Consider the following 26,271-nt stretch of genomic DNA (forward strand, 5'->3'; position numbering starts at 1 on the left):
TAGAGTGTCTACAAGCTCAGTGTTACACACACACACACACTCACCCACGTGTATTTGAACAGTCCTGTCATTATATCCCCTCTTGCAATGAATTGCACAGGGATAAATAAGCACACTGCTAGGTACATGATACATCTGGAACTCTATGTAGATGATGCATATCTTTCTTTGCATAACTGTAGTCACAAGCTGTGACACTGCCATTTGCATCTAGACCAGGTTTGATGGAGCTAAGCTTTAGTGTGTGCAAAGGAAGTATGACCTTGGATTAAGGTCATGACTTATATGTTTTCCATAAGGAACATTTCCACAAAGTACGACTTTATTCCTCTCAGGCATATAAAAGTTAAAGCCTTATAGACAAAGTGTTACAGATAGATAGATGGACTGATGGACAAACAATACCATAACGTACACACATCCCACCATATATATATATATATATATATATATATATATATATATATATATATATATGTGTATAAACAAGAGGTACTGTGAGCAATGCTCACTAAGAATACCCCCCGCTTACCCCAATCTCCCAAAGGGTGTTGGTAATAGGTAAAACTTCAGTATTATGATCCAAAAGGTATCTAGGAACACAGCATCTCCTAGCTGCAATAATGTAGCCCTATCCAATTTTTTTTAATTCTGACGTTTTCGGGATAGGGCTACAATTCCATAGGATCTCCGTAATGGTGCAAAATAATTTTATAAATAACCGATAATAAACTCTGTGTATTAGTCCCAAATGTTGTTTACACCAAAAGGAGTACCAACTTTGTGCTCGGGCATGTCTAATAAAGGTGTTTTTCATTAAATACAATGTACAGCATGCAAAATTCTTCGTCTGCTCCGCCATGCTTGTTATCGCGAGATCTCGTAGGTGGATCTAATGAAAAACCTAAGCATTGACAATCAGCGCGAAAATGTAGTTACTCGAGCCACTTCGACAAAGAAAGGAAAATCATATTGTTGCAGAAAGAATTTACACTCGGCTGTTCGGTTTTTAACTTGATATTAAATTCAAACCTTTTCAATACCGATGAAATAGCTTTCGCCTCCATACTTTTCCATTGAAGTAAATACTACCTTATATGGCATATGCAAATGACTTGACAATCGGAAGTTTATACTTCAGTACATCAAACATGGCGCACAAATATGAATCGAGAAATTGGAATTTATCGAAATTGTTGAAAACGGTAGAATAGAGCCTCACAAACCTTAAGTTGCAGGTTGTAAATTTATATATTGACTAAGAAACATAGAATATCATTTTATTTACGTAAAGAAAGTCAGCAAATGTTTAGAATGAGCGCAAATGTTGCGGGAGTGAATCACTCCCGCATTTGCACCATTACGGAGATCCTAAGGAGTTGTAGCCCTCTCCTAAAAAAAAAAAAAAAAAAAAAAAATCAGAGAGGGCTACATTATTGCAGCTAAGCATCTCCATGCGATGAAAAAAGCCATTAAAGAATTTAAATGGAAACCATATTGCTACTTCGATGTCCAGTGCACGTGACCTTTGACCTTTTGACCCCAAAATTGATAGGGAACATCTTCATCCCATGGGTAGTCCATATGTATGATATGGTGACTGTAGGTGGAAAGGATAACGCTTTAGAGCCCGGAAACCATACTGTTACTTCAATGTCCAGTGCACTTGACCTTTTGACCCCAAAATCCATAGGGAACATCTTCATCCCATGGGTAGTCCATATGTATGATATGGTGACTGTAGGTGGAAAGGATAACGCTTTAGAGCCCGGAAACCATATTGCGACTTCAATGTCCAGTGCACTTGACCTTTGACCTTTTGACCCCAAAATCGATAGGAAACATCTTCATCCCATGGGTAGTCCATATATATGATATGATGACGGTAGGTGGATAGGATAATGCTTTAGAGCCCGGAAACCATTGTGTCTACAGACGGACGGACGGAGACAACCCGATTCCAGTATACCCCACCCCCCCACAACTTGTTGCGGGGGGTATAAAAATCAATACATGTATCACATTCCAATAATGTGGTAACATTGCAATTCTACAACATCACATTCCATGCAAAAACCATTGGAAATCACCAACATCTTCTACTTAAATAATATTTTAATCCAATGTATGTATTGGCATGATAATAGAACAAAAGAAAAACTTCATGTTTTACAGCTCATGGTTAATATCCTATAAATCAAATGTCAGCAAAATCATTCATTCAATCCTTTTTAAGCTTATTGAAGCAAAACAATACAAATCCAGTTAGGACAAATCTTAAACTACAGATTCCTGCAATTACCAGTACTTGCATATGCATGCACACATACATCTTTAAAACATTTACCTTTTTCAGTTCTTCATTCAGATGAGCAGCTTCACTCTTCATCACACAGGGATCCAACTGAAGATCTCTTGTATGAGAAGGTGAGATATGCCCCCGAGTGACAAGAAATCTCTTCATTCTGAAGAAAATAAAGTCAAATATAAGTAATGAGTTTTAGGTCTTTTCACATGCTGATATCAATATCATGAATATGTCTAGCACTTGAGGAGCCTTTAAGAATGTATATTGTACCTGAAAAAAAAACCCTGTCATGAATAGAAAGTGGATACGTACAATTACAAGTTTTTAATCAAAAAAGTAGATACATTTTAATATGACATGAATGCCTCTGCTGTTATTCAAGTTTAAAATATTTGAAATTCCAAGGATGTGAAAATAACATTGGGTGCAAATGAAACAAAACTAGAATATAACATGGGGTTATTTAATCAGTTGTGAAGAGAACAATTTCGACACTTTTACCCAATATTTGCATTGATTGTCTGTGTAAAGAAAAGTGAGTACTGACTAGAACATTTCTAAATCCAATGGCAATACATTATATATATATAACTTTGGTTAAAGTAGGTCAATAGATTTCATCAGTATTAAGTTACATGTACATATGCATCATAAAGGTAATCTGTAAGTTACTTATCATTATAAAGGTACACACTAATAGTCTGCTTAATCTGCAAGTTACTTATCATTATAAAGGTACACACTAACAGTCTGCTTAATCTGTAAGTTACTTATCATTATAAAGGTACATACTAAAAGAACATAAAAAAGTTAAGAAAATAGTTAATATACTTAGACATTAGACAAGTGTAAGTAGAAAATTTTTTATATTTATAAATCGCAGTGTTCAAATCGGCAGTAAATAGGGGGGAAAAAGGGTTTTTTAAAAATAAAATTGACAAAACTAGTAAAATGTAAGTGCTTTCATCTTAATCCTCATGTTTTATATAAATATCCTACATATTCAATCTCACAAATGTTAGCTAGTGACGATGTTATTTGTTTTTAAATGTATAACATCTGATGATCAAAATGAGTCTTACATTTTACTATTATAGTGTTGTCAGTTTTTTAAAAACCTTTATGTGGCAGCATAATTATTATATAAATGGTTTACACATAAATACTATATACCAAGTTCGGCCTCCGTCCTGGAGTCTTTACACCAGGGATCATGAAATTTACAATTTTGGCAGAGGTCTTCTTGCTCTACATCACTATGCATTTAGTTTTTCTTACAGTTGTTAGGTTGTAGAGAAGATTTTTGAGAATTGGTCATTGTTTAGCAGTGTTTGCCCTGCCCCAAAGGTCCCAGGAGTCCTGAAATTTACAATTTATGTCCTCCTTGACCCCCAGATGCTTCATAACGGATTTGAAAAGTATTGGAATGGTAGTTTTCAACATGATCAAGAAGTTAAAAATGTTCCATTGTTAATGCACAACAGACACTGGCCAATTGCAATAGGTCACCTGAGCTTATTCAGATGACCTAACAACTTAATATAACTGTAAGTTGCAAGTCTTAAATTGCATTATACATTTATTACTTTAAATGAACAAATTAAAACTTTTCTGACATATTTTTATTTACAACTTTGATCTTACAATACGTGTGAATGGGAAAATCCCAGAAGATAAAACTGGTCATAAAGTCCCAAGTTATTTTGCAAAATATGCCCTAGGACCTATAGAAAACTTTACATTTCTACCTATGCTTTTCAGTGTTTAGGTTTCTGACACTGTATTTCTTCATTGTCTCTCCTACAAATGGGAAATACTATCCTGTATAGTCATTCATTTGAACATTAAATATCAAATGAATTTCCTATACCATGTAAAGGTGTTTATTAATCAAATTTAGTTAAAATATGGTCCAGTGAATATTTTGAATTGTGAAACATATTAGACGCGGTTATAGATATAAATGAACAATTTTAAGACTTTTATCACAAATTCAACTCAGTCTGCTGATGAGCTGAATTGTCAGCTCAGATTGGTCAGTTGAAAATGTCAACAGTTATAATATATCAAATGTTGTACAATTTCAACCATTTTTATTTCCTACATGCACAAGATGTGATTGAGCAATTAACGAGTACTTTAACAGGATGGGAACACTTCCCCTATAGCGAGATCTTCTCGCTAAAACACAATCATTCCTCTTTAACGAGAAAGTAAACATTACCATAAACAGGTGTTTTGGTGTCTTGATTGAAAATAATGGCAAATTCTGTGCAATGCGCTGAATAAGTGCAACAATGAATTCAACATGTCACATGCATTATCTCTATAAAATTTACAACACAGCCAAGAAATTAATTCATATCAACGTTGCTGCATATGATGGAAGGAGGCTGAAATCCAATTTGATGCACAATGTGTTATTGTTTTGATTTATATATTTGCATAAGTATTGGGCATTTTAGCACTTTTTCTTTTCACATAAAACACAAGAGATACACTCCTCTGGTGTTTTTCTCAGTTGAACGGGATATATTTACTCTTGCTAAACAGGGATAATCGCGTTTTCGCGAAAATATCTCGCTATAGGTGAAGTGTAATCCCAACCTGTTTAATGCATTTTTTTTAAATTCTAAAGTCTGTCTTAATTTGCATGCCCTTGCTTGTAAAGAAGGAAAAAAATCTCTCTCTCTTTAGTAACGGTTCCAAATAACTTCCACCGTATTTCATTAACTTTCACTTGAAATATACTGATGATTCTCAGTATCATCTCTACATTGCCTTCTTGCAAAAGTTCTTGTAAAAAATAAATAAAAAAAATTCAAGGCCAGTTCATGGGAAAAACAAGATAACGCCAGTCTTATTGTACAGACCTCTGAAATTTTATCAGTAAATTGACAGTAGCCCTGAAGCAAATAAAAGCAAGAAATGTATCGAAATATCTACATTCATATATATAATTTCAGAGACCTGTACACCAGTCAACAGTGCGTCTACTTCTTCTAGCTCGCTACGCAGCTGATTTACCTAATCAATGACCGAATTAACCAATTCTTCTACCTACGTTTTCTAACTTTCAACGGTGAAGATCTCATATCCGGTGCACCAGCAAGTTGGAGTTAGAAAAGGAATGCCGCCTACTGAGGTATTTTTCGCAGTACACACATATATAAGCGATAATTCGGCTTGACACAAATCACAGGAATTTGAAATTTTATCAATAAAGTCAGTAAAATTCACTTGATTGACCAAGTCATGAGCTATGCCTTCGCTATGCTAACACATAGCTCATGGCTTGGTCAATCAAGTGAATTTTATTGACTTTATTGATTAAATTTCAAACTCCTGTGCCCATATCTGATAGTCAGACATTATTCTCTTTAGAGAAGTCGAGAGGCATAGCCTACATCGACTTCTCTTCGCAAGCATTCATGTTTTGATTCTGGAAAACGTGTAAATCCCGGAGTCGGTGACGGTTTATGCTTCAACCGACGTTTCGACTCAGATGTGCCTGGATTTACGCAATAGACAATTTGTTTTCAAACATTTAACAGCAATGCACAAAACCGTCACAAGGAAATCAACACTTACTTGCTTTTAATCCATTTTCAATATGCCCTGTCCCGGGTTTAAATCACAACTTTGATTACGTCAGCCTGCTTTTCTCTTAGCTGGTCCCCTGTTGTGACAGCTCCCAAGACCAGTCAACGTAAACCCGGGACAGTGGACGGGTTGAAAATGGATAAAAAGCAAGTAAGTGTTGATTTCCTTGTGACAGTTTTGTGCGTTACTGTTAAATGTTTGAAAACAACTAGCCTATTGCGTAAATCCAGGCACATCTGAGTCGAAACGTGGGTCGAAGCATAAACCGTCACTGACTCCGGGATTTACACGTTTTCCAGAATCAAAACATGAATGCTTGCGAAGAGAAGTCGATGTAGGCTATGCCTCTCGACTTCTCTAAAGAGAATAAGTCAGACATCTGCTTTTTATGGATACGGTTCAGAATTGTAGTGATTTTTGTACGAAGTGTACATGTATACATTCTGTTTGATTTTCTCACAATTTTCTCTTTCTTATTTTATTCAGTTGTAATTTGTCTTAACTTTATTTCATTTGTTTTTAAACTGATCGTTTAAGGTTTCGCCAATGTCAAACTGACTGTCAGACTTCTAGTCCTAAAATATTTAGTCAGTGCAGCATGATGCGCCACTCTTAATGTCGGCTGAGATTCGGCCCAGCTGGAAGCCTCCAGTGACTCAGTCTTATTTCTGTGGAGACGAGGGTGGTTATTTATATTGATCTTTCCTATTTCCTTTGTTTGGGGATAGGAAAGACCAAATGTAAATAACCCCCGTGTTTCCACAGAAATTAGCATCAGTCCAAATATCCAGCCGAACAGAATTTCAGCCAAGATTAAACTACTCTGTACTGGTATATATATATATGATATTCTTTCTAGAATTAGCACTGAGCTTAAAATGACCCTTTCCACAACTTGCAAAACGATTCTTTCTGGAGACATATATTGCAGAGATAAGCAACTCCAATGGCGGCATATGTGATGGTTATGGAGCGCCAAATTAACATAAACTCAAATAATAGAAGATATCTTCAATTATTTGAAGATATCGTCAATTCATTTGATGCGCGCAACAGTTTAATTAAAGATCTCTTCAAATATTTAATGATATCTTCAATTCTGAATTATTATGCGCATTAATTGAATTGATGATAACATTAATTCTTCAACTGAATTGATGCGTGCTTTAATTGAATTAATGATCTCTTTTAATGAATTAATGATATTAACAATTGAATTGATGCGCTACAATTCAGTTGAAGAGAGCAATAATTGATATAATGTGCGCATTAAATCAATTGATGAGAGCAAAAATTGAATTCATGCGCGCATTAATTCATTTGATGAGAGCAATAATTGATTTAATGCATGCATTAAGAGAGCAATGATTCTTTTAGAGAGAACAACTATATATGATTAAAGATCTCTTTAATTGAATTGTTGCTCTCTTTAAAAGAATTGATGAGTGCATTAATTCCTTATACAAAAGGTATTGTAAATGATTAAAGATATCTTCAATTGAATTAAAGAGATCATCAAATTATTTATACCGAGCTCTAAATTAATTATTGCGAGCAATATTTCTACAAAATTGATGCTCTCATCTATTGAATTGAAGAGAGCAATAATTGAATTAATGCGCGCATCAAATCTATTATTGCTCTCATTAATTCAATTGATGCGCACATTAATTCAATTGATGAGAGCAATAATTGATTTAATGCGCACATTAATTCAATTAAAGAGAGCAATAATTGAATTGATGATATCTTTAAATAATTGAAGATATCTTCAATTATTTGAGTTTGTTAATTTGGTGCTCCATAGCTGGTTCCATTGATAATTCCTATTCAGTGGTTTGATAAATTGATGCTGATTTAAGTTAATTTCACTCCTATCATAAATGGGAATCAAACATAAGAAGTTTTAAAATGGTTTGATGATCAACAAATATACAGTAATTTTTCTAGTTCCGGATCACATTTTCATTAAAGAGACACTACAGCTCATTTTCCACATTTTAATAAAGTGTTTTTTAAAACATGTATTGATAAAATGATAAAATTCATATCGATACTGACAATTTTGAACAATTGGGATGCATCAATTTACTCTCAACTGCGCTTTGAAGATCGTTTGGAATTCAAAGGTTTCTTCATTCTGACTCGGACTTTTGAATGCTTATTTACATCACGTGGTTTTGAATGACAGCAAAGGTGTTGTGTAGGAAATTATTTAAATTCCCCTTCAAGGGGGTCCACACTCACCTTTCAAGTATAAGAGTATTCCCTGCTCCTTAAAATAAGTAATTATATAAATAATTTTTTCAACAGAAACCCTTCCATGTTCCCATTGACCGATGTTTTTACAACTAACACGTGTCGTGTTCAGATAAAAATAGCACTTACTTTTAAAAGTAGTGTCTTCGCAGCTAGTCTCAATGGCAGATTTAGGGGGGGGGGGGGGGGGCAGGATCCCCCTCCCTTTTTACGCCACAGATTGTGAATGAAAATCCAAATTTTGCACCAGAATGGCCGATTACTGTGGCTAATCTTTGACTTTCACACCCCCTTCGGAAATCCTAGATCCGCCACCGAGTTACATGGGTTTCTCCGAGCTCTTTGTTTTCCAACAGTCAAACTGATACCAAGGTAAATTTTATTTCACGTATGAGTTTTATCTCATTCTATTTTTACCTCTTTTCTCACAGAATCTTTCAAAATTCTAGATCTATCAACTACACTTTCTCTCACTGGACGACATGCTGCACTGTTTACTGTCTATGCGCATGCGTCTGAAGACTGAAAGGAGGAGACTCGATATTTTTTGTATAGGCCATCAAAAAGTATTAATTTTTACGTTAAAACGATAATTTTTAAATTTAGATAAGTGTTATTTTCGCAAAGTTCATACTTTCAACAATGTAACAAAAATAGAGAAAGCGTTAGGAAAATTGTCATTTCATGATTTTTGCGCAAAATGAGCTGTAGTGTCTCTTTAACGATTGCTAGCGGTATAATCCAAGAAGATGAGGAAGGTTTTAATTGTCTTGTGAGAAGATCAGAAGTTACTCAAATGAAAAATAAATAAAATTATTTGAAAATCGTTGTAAATATCACTGGTCTTTGCATTTGCCATATCCATGTTCAAGGTCAGTTCCAAATCACACTGCCATTTCCAAATCACGGAGATGTTTGAAACGACTGCAGGAAGATTCGAATATTGACTGACCCAATCCGACTTTCAATCAGTCCATAACTTTATATTAGTACATGTGTATGTTTATTTTGCTTAAGATATACCTAGTTTGTCTAGAAATAAAATCAAATCAGACACTAGTTTAAATCAATCTTTACATTATTGACGTTATATTGAACAATATTCAAAGCTTCAAACCTTCACATTTAGGCATAGCCAAAATTGCGGCATTCAAAATTTTCTTAATTAACATTAATTATTATTTTTCTCTGTGTCTGTAATAAAGGCATACATTAATATGCTAGAATTTAATAAACTAAGTATACTTTTTAAATATTAATTTGAAGAAGTAAATCTAGATGCAATACATAGTATATTTACTGTCCCGATTCTCTAATTTTAAAATGTATTTATGGAGAGGAGGGGGGGGTGGGGGGGGGGGGGCATTATCCACCTTGTTAATAAAAAAAAAATAGCTTGTGTTTATAAAAAATATGTGCTTATTAGATTTGACACTACTTCTATAAATTCAAGAGTGCTGTTAATATGGACTGAAATATTGCTCAAATTTTAAAACTAAACTTGTTCAACAAGACACATATGTACATTTACCATTCAAAGTTAATTCAAGAAAACGGATTAATATAAGTTGCTACAACTTGTTTCCAAATCCTTTGTGCATATTATTTATTGTATATATATATGTTGACATATTCAAATGAAATAAAGTTTAAATAAAGACGCGTATGACAGTATAGTTGACACGACGGATCCAGAATTGGACAAACTGATGGTGTCTCTTTGGTAAGGCATCTCAACTACAATAATACACTCACTGAAGAAATCTTTTATTGATGCATTTGCTTAAAGATGTATCAATTAAATGCATTTATTTTTTGTGCAGAAAACTTGGTTATTCTTTAACTACAGACAACTTTTCCCTCCAGCGCAATTTTTCTCCAAGCGTGTAAGTGACCAAAATGCCAAAGTCCTAATGTGTTAAAGAAGTGTGACAAGTAATAAACCTGGGTTGGTTAAAAATTACAACGGTTCTGTATTCCTCAGTATTCATTTTGAACGTGATTTACCTTTCTAAGAAGAAATCACTTCATTAATTAAGTATTTGTAATTAAATAATAATTATAAAGTGGATTCGGAACTAGCCATGATCCAGAACTGGGCAAAAGACTGTACTATTAACAAAAAAGTAGACAAAATATAACTATATGCTGAAATCTCACCAATTTTGCCGACTTTGAGTCATGTGTCACCTTTTGAAACTTCAATTTCATTTTACTTCTTCTTCTAAAAAATATTGTTTCTTGAATGTTTTCATGATAGGATTTGAACGGTTTGAACTTGATATCTTTCATTATTAAGATGTACATGTAGTATGCAGTTTTACCCCAAAAAATGGGACTGCAAGATAATACGAGATTTTGGAAAGTTGCTAATCTCTGTTATATATGTCTCTGATTCTTCTTAAACATTTATCTAATAAAAAGCACAATCATCCAGCAAGGCATGCAAGTTTGTTAAATTTGTTTACTTCAAATGCAAGAAGATGCTTGAAATTTAGATTCCAGTCTAACCACTCCTTTCATAAATACAGCATATGACAAAGATTCAACACTTAGATCAAACAATCGATATAATCAAAAGGCTGACACTTTCATCTCATTTTAGCTTGGTCATGTATTAACGATAAATTTATACAATTTTTGGTGTGCTTACTCCAACATTTCGAAAACTTGCCCTAAAAAGTTAGTTTTGATATTATCATAAAATCATAAATATTTGAATGGTTTTAAAAACTGATATAAATTTATTATTGAATGCATTTTCTTTGATGTGTGCTTGTAATTTCCACTGTTGTTTTAATGATTAAATCCTTGGGATCACTTATAAATAATTTTTCTAGGTCAATGTATACAATAATAAACTTAATTCATTTGATGTTCTCATTTTTTCCCCCTTTAAATTACAAATTGCTTTAGCTTTAATGGTTTACAGCCTCAACCAGAACAGAAAAAGGTGTGGGGGTGGTGGGGTGATTTGGTATACTGAATTTGGTATGAAATATAAAACAGAGTGAAATGCAGATTTCAACAGCCAAGAAATTGATTGGCGTGATGAGTCCATTTGGTCAAAACAAAGTAAATGTAAAAATAAAAAACAAGACCTAATTTATAACACTGCTAGGTAAATTTAACCATGGGGTGAGGTGTATTACTGGTATACAGTGTTTTTTGAGGCAAGTAGGCAAAACAGTTCTGTAGAGTTTGCAAAACAGACGGAGCCAGATGGTTAAGTGTTGGTTCGAGTTACAGAAAATTGGGACAAGGTGGTATGAGGCATGCTTATTGTCTGGCACCCATATGCTATTATATATATCAGAATGTTGGTCTTGCCACTAAGAATACAAATCTTATGTTGGTGCATTTTATTAAATTAGAAAGAACCACTAACAAATGTTCCAATCCAAGTGGGAAATAATGCTCCAAACCTCTTCATTGAATATCAGTAGAGTAACAGCTGAGTTAATTAAAAGTTGCTATTTTCAGATTTAATTTTCAATAACAGGTATTATCACATTTTTGCTTCCATAATTAAACACCCATGTTCCTTCATGTTAAGACACCCCTATAAGGTAAAAACAATATGACAGGTTAAGGATCAAGTTCAGAGGTCATTCACTTTGCCACAATTTTACATGGTCAGGGACGTAGTGTTTTATAATTTCTGATATGATGTTTGTAATTGTGTGTTATGATCATTTTGACAGGATCTAGCTGCCAAAATAGACCAGGCAACTGAAGCTGGGGAACAGTTTGCCAAGCTGTATTATGAAACCTATGATAAAAAAAGACATGTAAGTAAATCCAGAACTCTGTAGTTATTACAGCCCGTTAGTGGTGACAAACAGGCCCTCGTCTGTTTCTAGAATTCTTATATTGCATCATGCAGAACCTTTCAGTTTGGTTGAAATCTCAGGACATGCCAGATTCATTTTGGGAAAAGGACATTGTATGTATCTTTTCCAGATGGTCAGCCAGGGGCAACCTCGTATTGCAATTCAGTTATTTGAAACAAAAGTAGCTGGTTTTAGATAATCAAAAGAAGTTGTTTCTTAATGAAGTTAATCAAGCCATCAGTGCTTGGGTCTAGGATATCGTGAATGTAAAGTAGTCAACAATTGAGATTTAATTTATATAAAAGTAGAATTTCCCCAATGGAAATTACATATGTGATTTAAGTCGTACATATATCTCAATTCTGTTGCATGGTCATTGTACTTAAGGTCACTTTAAAAGTTCAGAAAAGTAGAAGAAAAAATTTGTTTAGAGTAGAGTTGGGTTTTTTTCTCCATCATTTGAATTTCCTCCATGTTTGACCCAAGAACCTTTGAGTCTAATTACTGTATAAAAAACTTGAATTATGACCTTGACCAATAGAAAGATATTAAAGTCAATGTCTGGTGTGTGGATAATGCTAAAAAATGTATAAAAAAAAAAAAAAGCATCTCCACGTACACTAAATGAAATGTCACTTCTTTTGATGTTAGCATTTACTAAATATCTTTGATTTTGGCAGGAATTACTGACCAAAAGCTAAATCTTGTCGCCAATACATCTGTAATAACACAGCGGCATGATGGTAGAATCTCCGGATATCGTAAGGAAATTTTATATGGCAGCAGTAAAGAGGGACCTGTCTAAAATAGAAGACTGTGTTCTTATTGATGGTTTGGATGTCAATTACATATTCACTGAGCCTTACATTCCATCACATCATGTAGGGGGCACAGCATTACACATTACTGCTGAAAAGGGGCACACTGACCTTATAGAGGGAATGCTTATGTTAGGGGCCAATCTTTGTCTCGAAAACAAATCTGGTGATTCTGCCATGCATATCGCCTGTAAACATGGAAACAGTCAAGCTGTCCTCAGCTTCTTAAATAATAATCACTTTTCCAAAAATCTCCAAAACAACCACGGCATTACTCCTTTGATGAGAGCAATTTTTCGCTATGAGACGGCATTTAAAGGGAGATATTTGAAGATTGTTAAATCTTTGATAGAATATGGGTGTGATGTAAATCTCTTTCCTGAGCATTCTAAAACCACTCCTCTCCACATGGCTGCCGAGAAGTGGGACCCTGCTTTATGTGAACTTCTGATAAGTGCTGGAGCTCAGGTGAATGCTAAAGACTCCAAAGGCTGTACACCACTTTTTACTGCAGTAGCTCGTATGAAGATAAGTTCAGAGGTTGTGAAAGTTCTCGTTAAGGCTGGTACACAAGTCAATGAAATAAATGCCAATGGAAGAAGTCCCTTGCACATCACAGTATCAAAGAATGATGATCTGAGTGTTGTACATCTTCTGGAAGGAAGAGCTAATCCAAATGTAGCTGACAATGCAGGCTTGACTCCTCTTGTTATTGCAGTTCATGAAAACAATACCAAGATTGTTTCCCAACTGCTCTCCTATGGGGCAGATGTGAACTATCTACCAAAGGAACAGAACAGTATCATGAAAGAGAAGCTAAGCATCTTGGGTATTGCTGTGTCAAATGAGAATGTGAAGATGTGTAAACTTTTGCTTCAGACAGGAAGTGACATTTTGGAGAATAGTCTGAGAGGAAGAAACCTGTTAACAATGGCTGCCAGGAAAGAGAACCTGGAGTTGGTCAAACTATTCCTAAAACTGAATTATCCATCAGAATCTCTCCGGGTGATGTTTCCCATCAACTACTTGAGCTACAAAGCTGCAGACATTTTCTTGTTGCTACTGAAGTGGGCAATTTATCCTGATGTTGATGAGTTTGAGGAATGCTTAGCAAAACTAGATGACTCAATGAATGACATCACCATTCAGAAGAAGAAAGCTGAGGAACTGTACTACAGTGCATGCTCACTACGAGACATTTGTTGTAACCGTCTAAGAGGACTGTTGGGGTTGAATATTCACAAAAAGCTACAGGAGTTACTGAATGAGGGACACATTGCCAAAGCACATGTTGATATAGTGTTGTTACAAGAGTTATAGTCTTTTAGTAGTTGTCACTTTTGTTTGATATCATCAATCAATCAATCAATGTTCCTGTGCAAATTATTAATTATTTTAGAATGTATACATATCCATATTAATGGGTGATTTTAAAGATTTGTCTGTGATACATATATTGATTTATTTTTATTTTTGATGATATTCAATGTATTTTATATTCAATGTTGTAAATTTCATGCATTCAAATCAGTTGTGGTGGTTTTTTTGCCTTTTTGTTCAGTTTGTATTAAACAGTCAAATTGTTATTGCTGTTCCTAAAAAGTATAAATCCATAATTAGTGACATAATTGTTCTAAGCATGTATGCATACTGATTAACTAATATCATTCATTTATCACTCATTATGTATACTGATTAACTAATATCATTCATTTATCACTCATTATGTATACTGATTAACTAATATCATTCATTGATCACTCATTGCACAATATGACATGTGCTACATTAATAGGCGTGTTTTTAGTTAATATTAGAATATCATTTTATTCGGAATTTATACATTGCAGTCATGTGATTTTGAAGTTCTGATAGCCCTCGATACTTCTGGTACAAATAAGATGGTACATGAACCAGTTTTTGCAATATGAGTTTTCAAACACAATATAATGTGCTAACTGTCGTCCTAATGATTTTGCAGACAGAGAGAATGAGTGATTTTATGAAATTTGTGACGGTGCGGTGTTCATTGGTGCAGAAAATGCAGCAAAATTGGTGGTCAGTGGAGCTGTGAAATTTAAACTCCATTGTTCATTTTTTGAAGGGCTACAGAACTATCAATACTTGATTGATAGTGCTGAAATGTTTGAACTGGGAATCTACCAAATTTAAATACATGTATCCCAATGTGATGTGTGCTATTTTGCAATGTATACAATTTCATGACATGTAAATTAAATTACATTGATTAAAGTTTGTATTATTCAATATTGTGTCATCAGGGTAATGACAAAAAGAAATGTCATAAAAACGCTGATGGAAATCAAAATAGGTGTTACATAAGCTGTATCGTGTGACTGATTACAGGTGTTACATAAGCAATATCATGTGACTAATTACAGGTGTTACATAAGCTGTATCGTGTGACTGATTACAGGTGTTACATAAGCCATATCTTGTGACTAATTACAGGTGTTACATAAGCTGTATCATGTGACTAATTACAGGTGTTACATAAGCTGTATCGTGTGACTGATTACAAGTGTTACATAAGCCATATCTTGTGACTGATTACAGGTGTTACATAAGCCATATCTTGTGACTGATTACAGGTGTTACATAAGCCATATCTTGTGACTGATTACAGGTGTTACATAAGCCATATCTTGTGACTGATTACAGGTGTTACATAAGCTGTATCTTGTGACTGATTACAGGTGTTACATAAGCAATATCTATTGACTAATTACAGATGTTACATAAGCCTTATCTATTGACTAATTACAGGTGTTACATAAGCTGTTATCGTGTGACTGATTACAGGTGTTAAATAAGCCATATCATGTGACTAATTACAGGTGTTACATAAGCCATATCATGTGACTAATTACAGATGTTACATAAGCTGTATCATGTGACTAATTACAGATATTACATAAGCTGTATCATGTGACTGATTACAGGTGTTACATAAGCCATATCTTGTGACTAATTACAGGTGTTACATAAGCTGTATCTTATGACTGATTACAGGTGTTATATAAGCCATATCTTGTGACTGATTACAGGTGTGACATCAGCCATATCTTGCGACTGATTACAGGTGTGACATAAGCCGTATCTTATGACTAATTACAGGTGTGACATAAGCCATATCTTGTGACTGATTACAGGTGTTACATAAGCCATATCTTGTGACTGATTACAGGTGTTACATAAGCCATATCTTGTGACTGATTACAGGTGTTACATAAGCCATATCTTGTGACTGATTACAGGTGTTACATCAGCTGTATCTTGTGACTAATTACAGGTGTGACATAAGCCATATCTTGTGACTGATTACAGGTGTTACATAAGCTGTATCTGGACACAGCGACAATGGTTTGGAATGGTAATGGCCTGTCTGGACTAGATAACATTCAGAAATACCTGGAAGGACTGCCTGTCTCAGAACACAGAATGGAGTCCTTAGACTGTCAGCCACTCTCAGGTAATTGAATAAGAAGTACATGTGTCTTCAAAATTAAGCATCCAAGCTTCAGCACAAATGTAAGAATAGTGCAAACAGTAAACTGGTTTGCTTGTCATCATATATTGCCTTTCCTTCTGCCTACATTTCTTATTTATTTTTATACGCCCGTCGAAGACTGGACATATTATGGTATGGTGTCTGGACCTTCTGGGCAGGATACAGACGAAACCGTAAACTCTAGGATTTTACAACTTGGTACATTTGATCACAATGATGAGAGGAAGATGCCTATTCTTTTTCAAGGTCAAGGTCATAGTATCACTTAGCAGGAAAACCTAGTAGGAAACCCTTGAACATTTCAACTTGGTATATTTGATCACCATGATGAGAGGAAGATGCCTATTGTTTTTCAAAGTTAGAAGTCAAAGGTCAAGGTTGTAGTATTACTTAGTAGGAAAACCTTGTAGGCAGAATACAAACTCAACCATAAGCTCCAGGATATTGCAACTAAGTACCTTTGATCATCATGATGAGAGGAAGATGCCTATTACTTTTTCAAGGTCAAGGGCTAGGACTGTCAAACTTTGTACACATAGACTTTATGCCAAGTGGAGGATGCCTATTGTTTTCAAAGGTCAAGGTCATAGTAACAGGATGCAGACTGATTCATTGGGGCAAAGACCATTAAACTTGGTACACATACATTTTAAGCCAAGTGAAAATATTAGATAGAGAGTACATGATTGGTCTTGTGTTTTTGATGCAAAGAAAGTATGTCACACCCTGATGATTGCTGATACTACTTGAAGGCAAGTTCTACAAATCATGGTGTAAGAAAACACACTATATTAGCTCTTCACGGGCGTATTATGTACTGTTGGCGGTACTCTTTTTTTATTTTTTATTTTTATTTTTTTTTTTTTTTTTACATATTCCAATATTCGTAAAAGAGTTTTGGATGAGCATAAGGTTCAGTTGATGTAAATGAAGGACCTTGTCCCCTTGAAGGAAGAGAAAGTTACGTCAAATAATGAATTTGGAGGGGTTGATTTAAGTCATCTTCTTCTGAACCACTGGTATTAAAATGACAAAACTTGTATACATTGTAATAGATTTCTTGCATATACATGTATGTTGTGCAGAATTATAGGAAAATGTCATGTCTTGGCAAAATCCAATGGAAAGGTGAAATACCCCCTATCCCATAATTCCTTTATTTTTCAGACTTTTAAAAACCACTAAAACCACTTCTTTTATTGTTATCTATAAATTTCATATACAGTCAAACCTCATTATCTTCAACACGATGGGACCAAGAAAAGCTTAGAGATATCCTAGGATTCAAGATACCGATGGTAAAATGCTTTTAAGAAGAAGTGGTTGATATTTCTGAATCACTTCGACATATCCATGATATTCGAGATATCAGTGTTCCAGATACCGAAGTTTAACTGTGTATGTTTATGTTAAAGCTTACATGAGGTTTTAAATTCTTTTGTTTTGCACACTGCCCATAACACCCAACTCTGCCTCTTTCTTTAAGATACCAAGTGTTTAGATAACTACGCCCTACTCTGTATTCTATATTTGATTTATTGATTTACCTTAAAAAGTAATATGTGCATATTATGCACATTACACATTTATATTCAGACAGTTCATTTTTATTCATTAACGAGTTGAATTTATATTTAACTGTTACAGATAAGGTGTCAGGGGGCCAGTTTTCAATCATTGTGAAGACCTATGGGACTGTCAAGTATCAGAACAGAAAACCCAAGACCTTTCACCAAAACTTCATGTTAACCTCCCAGAACAATTTGTGGAAAGTGGTCAGTGATAGCTTCAGATTCCAGGACTAACAATGGACATAGAATGGAAGAGGAGAATCCAGTCTTATCCACTTCTTGGGATTCCAGCAATCAAGATGAAAAAAGGATCAACATTTCACTCTGCTGTTGCCAATACAAAGTTTTATGGACACAACCTTACTGAAACATGATGTTCACAGCAAAGGGGACCCTTGAAAATTTTGTACAAAAATGAACTCAGGAAGACATGAATGGAACAGTCTGAACTTACAAAGTTTAATGCACAGAGATTTCTGTTCCCATACTGACATATATTACTGTATGTTTCTGATCTTTAATAAACTTATATAGATACATACATGTTATTGACACCAGTTAGAAAGATGGAGAAAGGTGAAAAACAAGACACCTATTGGTCGTATGAAAGGTGAAGATAACGAACATTGATCAATCTCATAACTCATATAAGCAATACAAAATAGAGAGTTGGGCAAACACGGACCCTGTACACAAAATAGATAGTTGGGCAAACATGGACCCCTGGATATACCAGAGGTGGGATCAGGTGCCTAGGAGGGGTAAACATCCCCTGTTGACTAGTCACACCCGCTGTGAGCCCTATATCTTGATCATGTGAACAGAGTTATCCATAGTCAAAATCAGTGTACCAAGAATGGCCTAACACCTCGAGGATCACTCATTTCTCAGCTCTTACATGAGGAACACCTCGAGGATCACTGATCAATTCTTTGCTTTTTGTGGAACACCTCAAGGATCATCCAGTCCTTGACCCATCTTTTTCCTGTATACTAGTATCAACGTCTTGTCAAGTGAAAGGTGAAAATAACGAACATTGATCAATCTCATAGCTCCTGTAAGCAATACAAGAGAAATAGTTGGGCAAACACGGATCCCTGGATATACCAGAGATGGGATCGTGTCTAGGAGGAATAAGCATCCCCTGTCGACCGTTATCACCCGCCGTGATCCCTTTATCTTCATCAGAAAAAGGGTTATCCATAGTCAAAATCAGTGTGCCAAGAATGACCTAACAATCAGTATGAAACAAGTCAGACAGCATTTGACCCAATGATAGGTTTGTGTGACTCACTTATCTATTTGCTGAATATAGAAAAAGAATTCAGAGCCATAATTCAAACTGCATGAACATGAATTTATAGACAATGCAAAATAGACCAATGAGCGAGTGCTGTTACATAATTCAGACAATCGAGTACATTGTGCCGAAAACACTGGCAAGCTTCCACACTGCAAAAGTATATACATGTATGCGTCCTCATCGGTGTCAACTTCCCTTTGACAATGACAGAACTAGGCCTCCAAAACCATTATGAATTTAGTACAGACTCTGCACTATTCATACTGAACGTATACCTGTAGTCGAATTACATTTTGATCATGCCAACAAATTCTGAATGTCCGTACATGGAAAGCCAAATACTGAGATTCAGGTCACCCATTTTGGCATATAGACGTGTACGATGTACAAGATTATATCTATTTCCCCCTCTCTCCATCCCATGAACTTATTGGAAAATAAGGATCATAAAAATTGATTACTGTGTAAATCTGGAACAGTTTTTGATTGATTGAATATTAGTTAGCGTCCCGCTCGAGAATCTTTTACTCGTATGAAGACGTCACCACTGACGGTGAAGGGCTGCAAAATTTAGGCCTATGCTTGGCGCTTACAGCTTTTGAGCAGGGAGGAATCTTTATCGTACCATACCTGCTGTGAAACGGGACCTCGGTTTTTGAGGTCTCATCCGAAGGACCGCCCCATTTAGTTGACTCTTACGACAAGCAAGGGATACTGAGGACCTCCTCTAGCCCGGATCCCCATGGGACTTGGAACAGTTTAAAACCACCAGTTTTGACTAACTGAAAAAACTCTTAGGGTATCAAATCTTTTAGAATATACATGTATATCATTAACATAGGCATCATCTCTAGCCAAAATGTTCGTGAGCAGCTTCCCCCAGGGGTGGGGAGTGGTGGTGGTTATTGATAACACTTGACTGATAAAGCTACAGATGAAATTCTATCCTATCCTGACATGACCAGTCCTAGACGATTATCTGGAGCTGACAATAGGGGTTTCAAAATAATCACCCGTAAGTATACCGGAATTCCATTACCTACTTAAATGCAATTTTCGATATACACTTACGTAGTTTGCACTTCATTAGTAAGATATGACATGGAAATCTCATTTTTATCAAGGATCCAATTCAAAAGTAATATTAAAAGATGCAACACGAACCCAGTGGTTTTATTGATTGCCACACACATCTTACATCCAAAATGTCGTAGATCAAGTTATAAAAAAATATTGTGAACGTGTTGGTGATTCTTTGGTATGTACTAAACCACAGTCTAATATCATCGACGTACTACGCCTTTCTGAGAAGTTCTTGTTTTATTTAAACAGTCATCCCATTCAATGTTCAGATGGTGTTGAACAATGGCGCATTACTCAACATGATTTGGATATGACCTTGTCAGGTATTGAGAAACAAGCTAATAATACCAGTGTTATTGGGGAAGTGGGCTTAGACTTTCGACCTCAATTATCCCAGATGCAGAATAAGTGGGCATCCAAAGATATGTGTTGTAAAGGCTTGAGTGGAGTATGATAAACATTTGTGTATACATGCAAGGTCTGCCGGTAGAACAATACCTGCTTTGAAATGATTTGATGCCAGTAGCGTTCTTTCACATGCTTTTGATGGGTGACCTAGCACTTGCAATGGAAGGTATAACAGATGAGTATTTCTTTTCTATTCCACCGTCAGAAAGTGAAACTTGCCAAACAACCTCCTACAGTGCCTGATTTTTTTATTATTGAAAACTGACAGCATTAAGTCCTGTGAAAGCAGAGCTCGAAATGAATTACCCTATGTACAAATATCTTGTGAAAACACCGTCAACATTAAAGGGCTGACTCCACAGGAAGTGAAATTAATAACGATATAAACCTGTCCCCAAACTTACAGAAATGTTTATCTGGAGGACTCTATAATGTCTGCCTTGGTACATTTGTGTATGGATGTACGCTAGGTAGTACCGCGTAATAATGACTGACTATAGTCAGGCATATATATCCTTGCCCTTTAAACTTTGGTTCCCCGGGTGGATCAAACCTTGCTTAGAGGCATAATTAGATTGTCGATTTGTAGATCATGGTTTCAAGTCCCTTACGTGTTTTTAAAAAAAGTGTTCTGAAATTTTTTTTAAAACCATAATTGCAATATTTTGTTAAACTGTGTAAATTGTTGGTACATATATCTTTCACCTTTGATAATTTTCTTTAATTGATTGAATATTGTTTAACGCCCCTCTCGAGAATTTTTTACTCATATGGAGACGTCACCATTACCGGTGAAGGGCTGCAAAATGTAGGCCTACGCTCGGCGCTTACGGCCTTTGAGCAGGGAGGGGTCTTTATCGTCCCACACCTGCTGTGACACGGGGTCTCGTTTTTTGCGAAATGTCATAAACATTTCTAAGGCATTTCTAGGATTACGGGCGTTGGACTTAAAGGTATGTGACTTTCTGCAGTCTACTATTAATTTTGCCAAATCGCTCGTTTTGATTTTTGTCAATGGATTCAGATTTATTTCCTATTTTAAGAGTATCATTAGTGGAAAGAATAAAGAGAGATTGAAAAAAGTGCGAAAGAAGGGAAAACCAAAGTAGCCAAGGAATTTACAGATCTGAATATTTCCTAGTTTTAGCTTTGTGCATGCCACAAATTCACAATGCTTCTGTATGTATAAATTAATATCCGTTTAGTCTTACCACTAAAATAAAAGTTATTATTTGGACATTTGACGTACAGAGCGCAACACACACACAAAAAAAACCCCTGGTGGACACACCCTGATCACTGTAGTCACTGTTTGTTCTTGAGAGAGGACGATGATCACACCCTGATGACCTCTTGTTTCTATTATTGTAGTTTGTTCTTGAGAGAGGACGATGGTCACACCCCGATGACCTCTTGTTTCTATTATTGTAGTTTGTTCTTGAGAGAGGACGATGGTCACACCCTGATGACCTCTTGTTTCTATTATTGTAGTTTGTTCTTGAGAGGGGATGCTGCTCATCCTGGTATACTCTCGTTTCTATTATTGTAACTTTTGGTCTTGAGAAGGGATGGGTGTTGAGGATGATAAATCCGTGAACAGTCGTACCTTAAAATGTCAAATTACATGCATTATATTTTATATTCACGTAGTACAAAAATCTTCATTTTAACAGGTACAGTTAGGGTCAACGTGAGAGGGAGAAAGTGATGGGAGAGGATAAAGAAAGGGTGAGAGGAGGAGAGAGAAAGAACAGGGATAATGAGAGAAAGAAGGGTAAGGTGGATCCTCCTGCCCCCCCCCCTCTTTTTTGCATATAGTTTCCAGAAATGTCCACTGCGCAATACAGACTCACACCCAGCATTATTTTCTAGAAACCCCTATAACAATTTCCCCAGATAGACCGAACTTATTCAATTTGATTTTTAAAAAAAAAAATTGATATCATCAAAATTGTCACAAGTCAGTATTTTGTCAACTATCACGTGGGATTCTACATGGTCTCCTTTGGATTCGCGCCTGATGTATTAGTAAAAATATTCACATTTCCAATGTTTTTGCCTTTGGCATCTTTACGAATCGAAATGATAGCCATTTCTTCATGAGCACGATGCAGTTGTAAACAATGCGCGTATGAATGATGATGTACATCTATTCTAATGACTGGGAATTTCGACAGAAATGAAAGTAAATTATAAATATAAGAAATAAATTTTATTTTTGAAAATACATGAGGGTATAGTCGTGAACTGCATCACTTCACGTTAGCGCTCTTTATGAAGTAATAACGCGCTTCATGAAGTCCGCCGGCGTGAAGCGTCACAGTTCATACCCTCGTCTATTTTTCATTCTTAACTTGATGAGATGTCATGAGTTTTTCTCTCGAATACACGAAAAGTACATTATGCAATTTTTTTTTGCAATGATGACATTATTGATTATTGTTAATGACTCATTAATAATTTGGGTATTATTTTGAAAGAATAAAGGAAAGTTAAAGCATCACTATGGAAAATTGTTCAGAAAAGCTTGGTTTACCATAGTTGCAGAACTGTAGCTCTCTGAAAAAAAATATTTTGACGGAACATATATTTTTTCAGAGAGCTACAGTTCTGCAGCTAGTTTTACCATAGCGTTTCACAGGAAGTATAACAGGTATCAGACGTTGATCAGTCTACAGAAAAGACGCAACATTTGATATTCTAAAAATCCTCTATGATCTGACTGGACGACTCGAAGTACGTAGTTTTCTTCGAAAAATTATCAATTTTGATTTATTATGTGTTACGTTTTAGTATTCCGTCTGAGTACTAGCAGTACTTTGATGAACTTTCTTATTGGCTGCCAGCTTCTATATTAGTGGCTGATAGCTTCAGTCTAGTGTTTTTGCAAGTGAATATAGAACTATGTTTGAATATTATGAAAGATTGCTTGAGCTTGCCTCATCTAAGAAAAATAAGAATATTCTATTACAAAATGCCTTTATTGAAGATGAACTACTGATAAGAAATGTATATAAGCACCATGGCAAACAAGCTTATATCAGTGAAAAAGTACCTGGAAATATACAGTTTGTGAAATGGTATCATTTTATGTACTTCGATAAATAATATGAATTTATTCAACCATGGGCCTACCTGAAGTTTTCCATTGCTGATAAAAACAGTGTTCCCATCGATTATTAAGTGCTTGTAAGCATTGAAATTGGCAAATCCATTGAAATTGACAAGCCAATTATTCCTAGACAGGAAAGATATGGTAAAAATGACTTAATGTTGCAGAAGATGAATATCATTTTCTATTTGTGTGTCCTATTTTTAGTTCGGATGACACGTTTTTCAAATTCTCCTTGTATCATGGTGATTTAACACCAGCAAGGTCTCTGCTGACTATGTTCCAGAAAAGCCATTTGATTGAATGTAATTAATGTTTGTAATATTTTTTGAAATTTGAAATCTTATTGCTATATCTTATGCAGTATTATTAGACATTTTATTATCTCTGTGTGTATTACAAGTGCGATAGATCAGACACGTAGAATCAGGGAGGGGAGCTGTCACCCTTTTTTTTTTTGACAAAAGTTAGTTATTTTCATATGCAAAGTAAGAGATATTATGTCACTGGCCTTCCACTGTTTTGTAGTAGTATCGAATGGTAAATTGTTTGCGTGAACTGATGAATTTAACAAATATGTTGTGAAAGACGACCCCACCCCCAAACCCAGATCTAGGATTTGAAGGATGGACAAAAAAAGGGGTTGTTTGTCAAGAATTCTAGACAACTATGAAGTCAACTTAAATACCGTCGGCTGCCCCGCTCCCACACGATGCTATCACAGGGGTTAAGGCCATTTTGGGCCCGAACACTGTGATACCATAAATATATATATATTCATGGTATCACAGAGTTCGGGCCTAAAACGGCCTTAGCCCCTGTGGATGCTACATGCCTGTACAATAGATAAATCTACAGACGTAAAAAATAATACACAAAAAACAAATAAGTAAACAATAACTCACAAATGTCTGTCTTTGCACATACCGGAATCTATCGTGCCCTATAAATCTATGTCGGAGGTTTTAAATTTAGCTCAAAGATACGATATCCGGTAATGATTTTCTCATCGTAACACAGTCATCCGACAGTGTGATTTAATTGACCAACATTGCTATTGAATGGACGAGATACGATGGATTTTGATCAAGAAGGATTTATTGACTGTCATACACATCTCGCAGACTCTATGTTCGAACATGACATCCAAAATGTTGTGGACAATGCAAGGAGATCCGGTGTGATTGCTGCATTGGTATGCACTGTAACACCTTCGGACTTCCCATTAGTTTTGCGGTTATGCGATCAGTATCCCGACATATTGGCCCCGTGTTTAGGTATTCATCCCGTTCAGAAAGATTCTAATGGGGAACAGCGATGTGTCACTCAAAGCGATTTGGATGAAGTTGTAGCGGAGATAGAAAAATATGCTGACAAAATATGTGCCATTGGGGAGGTGGGTTTGGATTTCCAGCCACGCATTACGCCTGAAACTAGTCTGAAGGATTCCCAGAGAAGCGTGCTGAAAGCTCAGGTTGACTTGGCAAACAAACATAATCTACCATTAAACGTACATTCCCGATCTGCTGGAAAACCAACGATAACTGCTCTGAAAGAGTTCGGTGCAAGAAACGTTCTACTGCATGCTTTTGATGGGCGACCCAGCACAGCAATGGAAGGTGTTAAAGAGGGTTACTTCTTCTCGATCCCGCCTTCCATCGTACGGAGTGAGCAGATGAAACTTGTAAAGCAATTGCCCATAGAGAACATGGTTTTAGAGACTGATTGTCCGGGGTTAGGTCCTGTAAAAGGAGAACGAAATGAACCATCAAATATACAAATTTCCTGTGACTACATTGCCAAAGTTAAAAACTTACCTCCTCAGGAAGTGAAAAAAATTACTTCACGAAATGCGATTTCGCTGTTTCCCAGGCTGAAAAGAATATTGAAGTAGTATTGAATGCTATCAATCATTATCAACAATTTATTCCTGTCAAAATTTTGAATCTTTTAAGAGTTTTAGACTCTGTAATTCTTAGGATTTATTAAAATGAATAAACTGGCGAAAGTAAAACACTTGTTGTTTTATATGACATGGCTACTTTATTTAGTTACGTACATGATTGTTGATTGCTACACATTGTTGGTGTTCACCGAAAAAGCTTAGCAACTTCGAACAATTTAAGTTGGATTAAATTATTCCACAGCCAACCATTTTATCAAGTTGTGCAAACTGCTATTTTTCTTGACAGTTGTTTTCTTCTTCACACTTTAAAATTAAATGGTAGATCACTTGGAATCTATGGTATGCAATAAAGTATGTGGCAAAATGATTTTGAAATTCACTACTGAGAAGGAGAGAAAAATGAATTAAGATCAAAACCACCGGACTGGCCTCGAGCGATGTCGTCACTACATTTTTTTCTCTCGTTTAAGTGTATAATTTATATTGATAACTGATATAAGACATTTGAGAAATTTAATTTATTCTGACACTTTTT

At 35.5% G+C, this 26,271-nt stretch overlaps 3 protein-coding genes across 11 annotated transcripts in view; 2 read left to right on the forward strand and 1 right to left on the reverse strand.

Moving 5' to 3' along the window:
• The window catches only part of LOC125679090 (malate synthase-like), a 45,194-nt gene extending 39,693 nt beyond the window's left edge, over nucleotides 1-5,501 (reverse strand). The window contains exons 1-2 of one of the 4 annotated variants that reach the window (XM_048918033.2): nucleotides 5,373-5,501; nucleotides 2,348-2,465 (exon numbers count right to left, since the gene is read on the reverse strand). In XM_048918033.2, the coding sequence (XP_048773990.2) occupies nucleotides 2,348-2,464 (117 nt within the window). In that variant the 5' untranslated portion in view covers nucleotide 2,465; nucleotides 5,373-5,501. Of the gene's footprint in view, nucleotides 1-2,347; nucleotides 2,466-3,481; nucleotides 3,670-5,278 lie in introns of those variants that run through there. The other 3 variants (XM_048918030.2, XM_048918032.2, XM_048918031.2) reach the window with 3 other exon arrangements.
• LOC125679091 (NTF2-related export protein 2-like) lies at nucleotides 5,321-18,463 on the forward strand. Of its 6 annotated transcripts, XM_056155751.1 has the most exons (6): nucleotides 5,406-5,453; nucleotides 5,980-6,061; nucleotides 11,875-11,961; nucleotides 16,170-16,314; nucleotides 16,471-16,599; nucleotides 18,001-18,463. In XM_056155751.1, the coding sequence occupies exons 2-6, from the start codon at nucleotides 6,047-6,049 to the stop codon at nucleotides 18,156-18,158; spliced, it is 534 nt and encodes a 177-aa protein (XP_056011726.1). In that variant the 5' UTR covers nucleotides 5,406-5,453; nucleotides 5,980-6,046; the 3' UTR covers nucleotides 18,159-18,463. The 6 variants fall into 6 exon arrangements, with proteins under 6 accessions (XP_048773993.1, XP_048773994.1, XP_048773995.1 ...); XM_048918036.2 differs by lacking the exon at nucleotides 5,980-6,061 and having other exon boundaries at nucleotides 5,321-5,453; XM_048918037.2 differs by lacking the exon at nucleotides 5,980-6,061 and having other exon boundaries at nucleotides 5,321-5,453; nucleotides 16,471-16,551.
• Nucleotides 18,464-24,763: 6,300 nt separating this feature from the next.
• LOC125681218 (putative deoxyribonuclease TATDN3) lies at nucleotides 24,764-25,844 on the forward strand. Its single transcript, XM_048921207.2, has one exon. It carries the CDS (start codon nucleotides 24,906-24,908, stop codon nucleotides 25,722-25,724), a length of 819 nt encoding a protein of 272 aa, XP_048777164.1. The 5' UTR covers nucleotides 24,764-24,905; the 3' UTR covers nucleotides 25,725-25,844.
• Nucleotides 25,845-26,271: the final 427 nt, after the last annotated feature.

The sequence above is a fragment of the Ostrea edulis genome, chromosome 2 (assembly GCF_947568905.1).
Source record: "Ostrea edulis chromosome 2, xbOstEdul1.1, whole genome shotgun sequence".
Taxonomy (NCBI): Eukaryota; Metazoa; Mollusca; class Bivalvia; order Ostreida; family Ostreidae; genus Ostrea; species Ostrea edulis.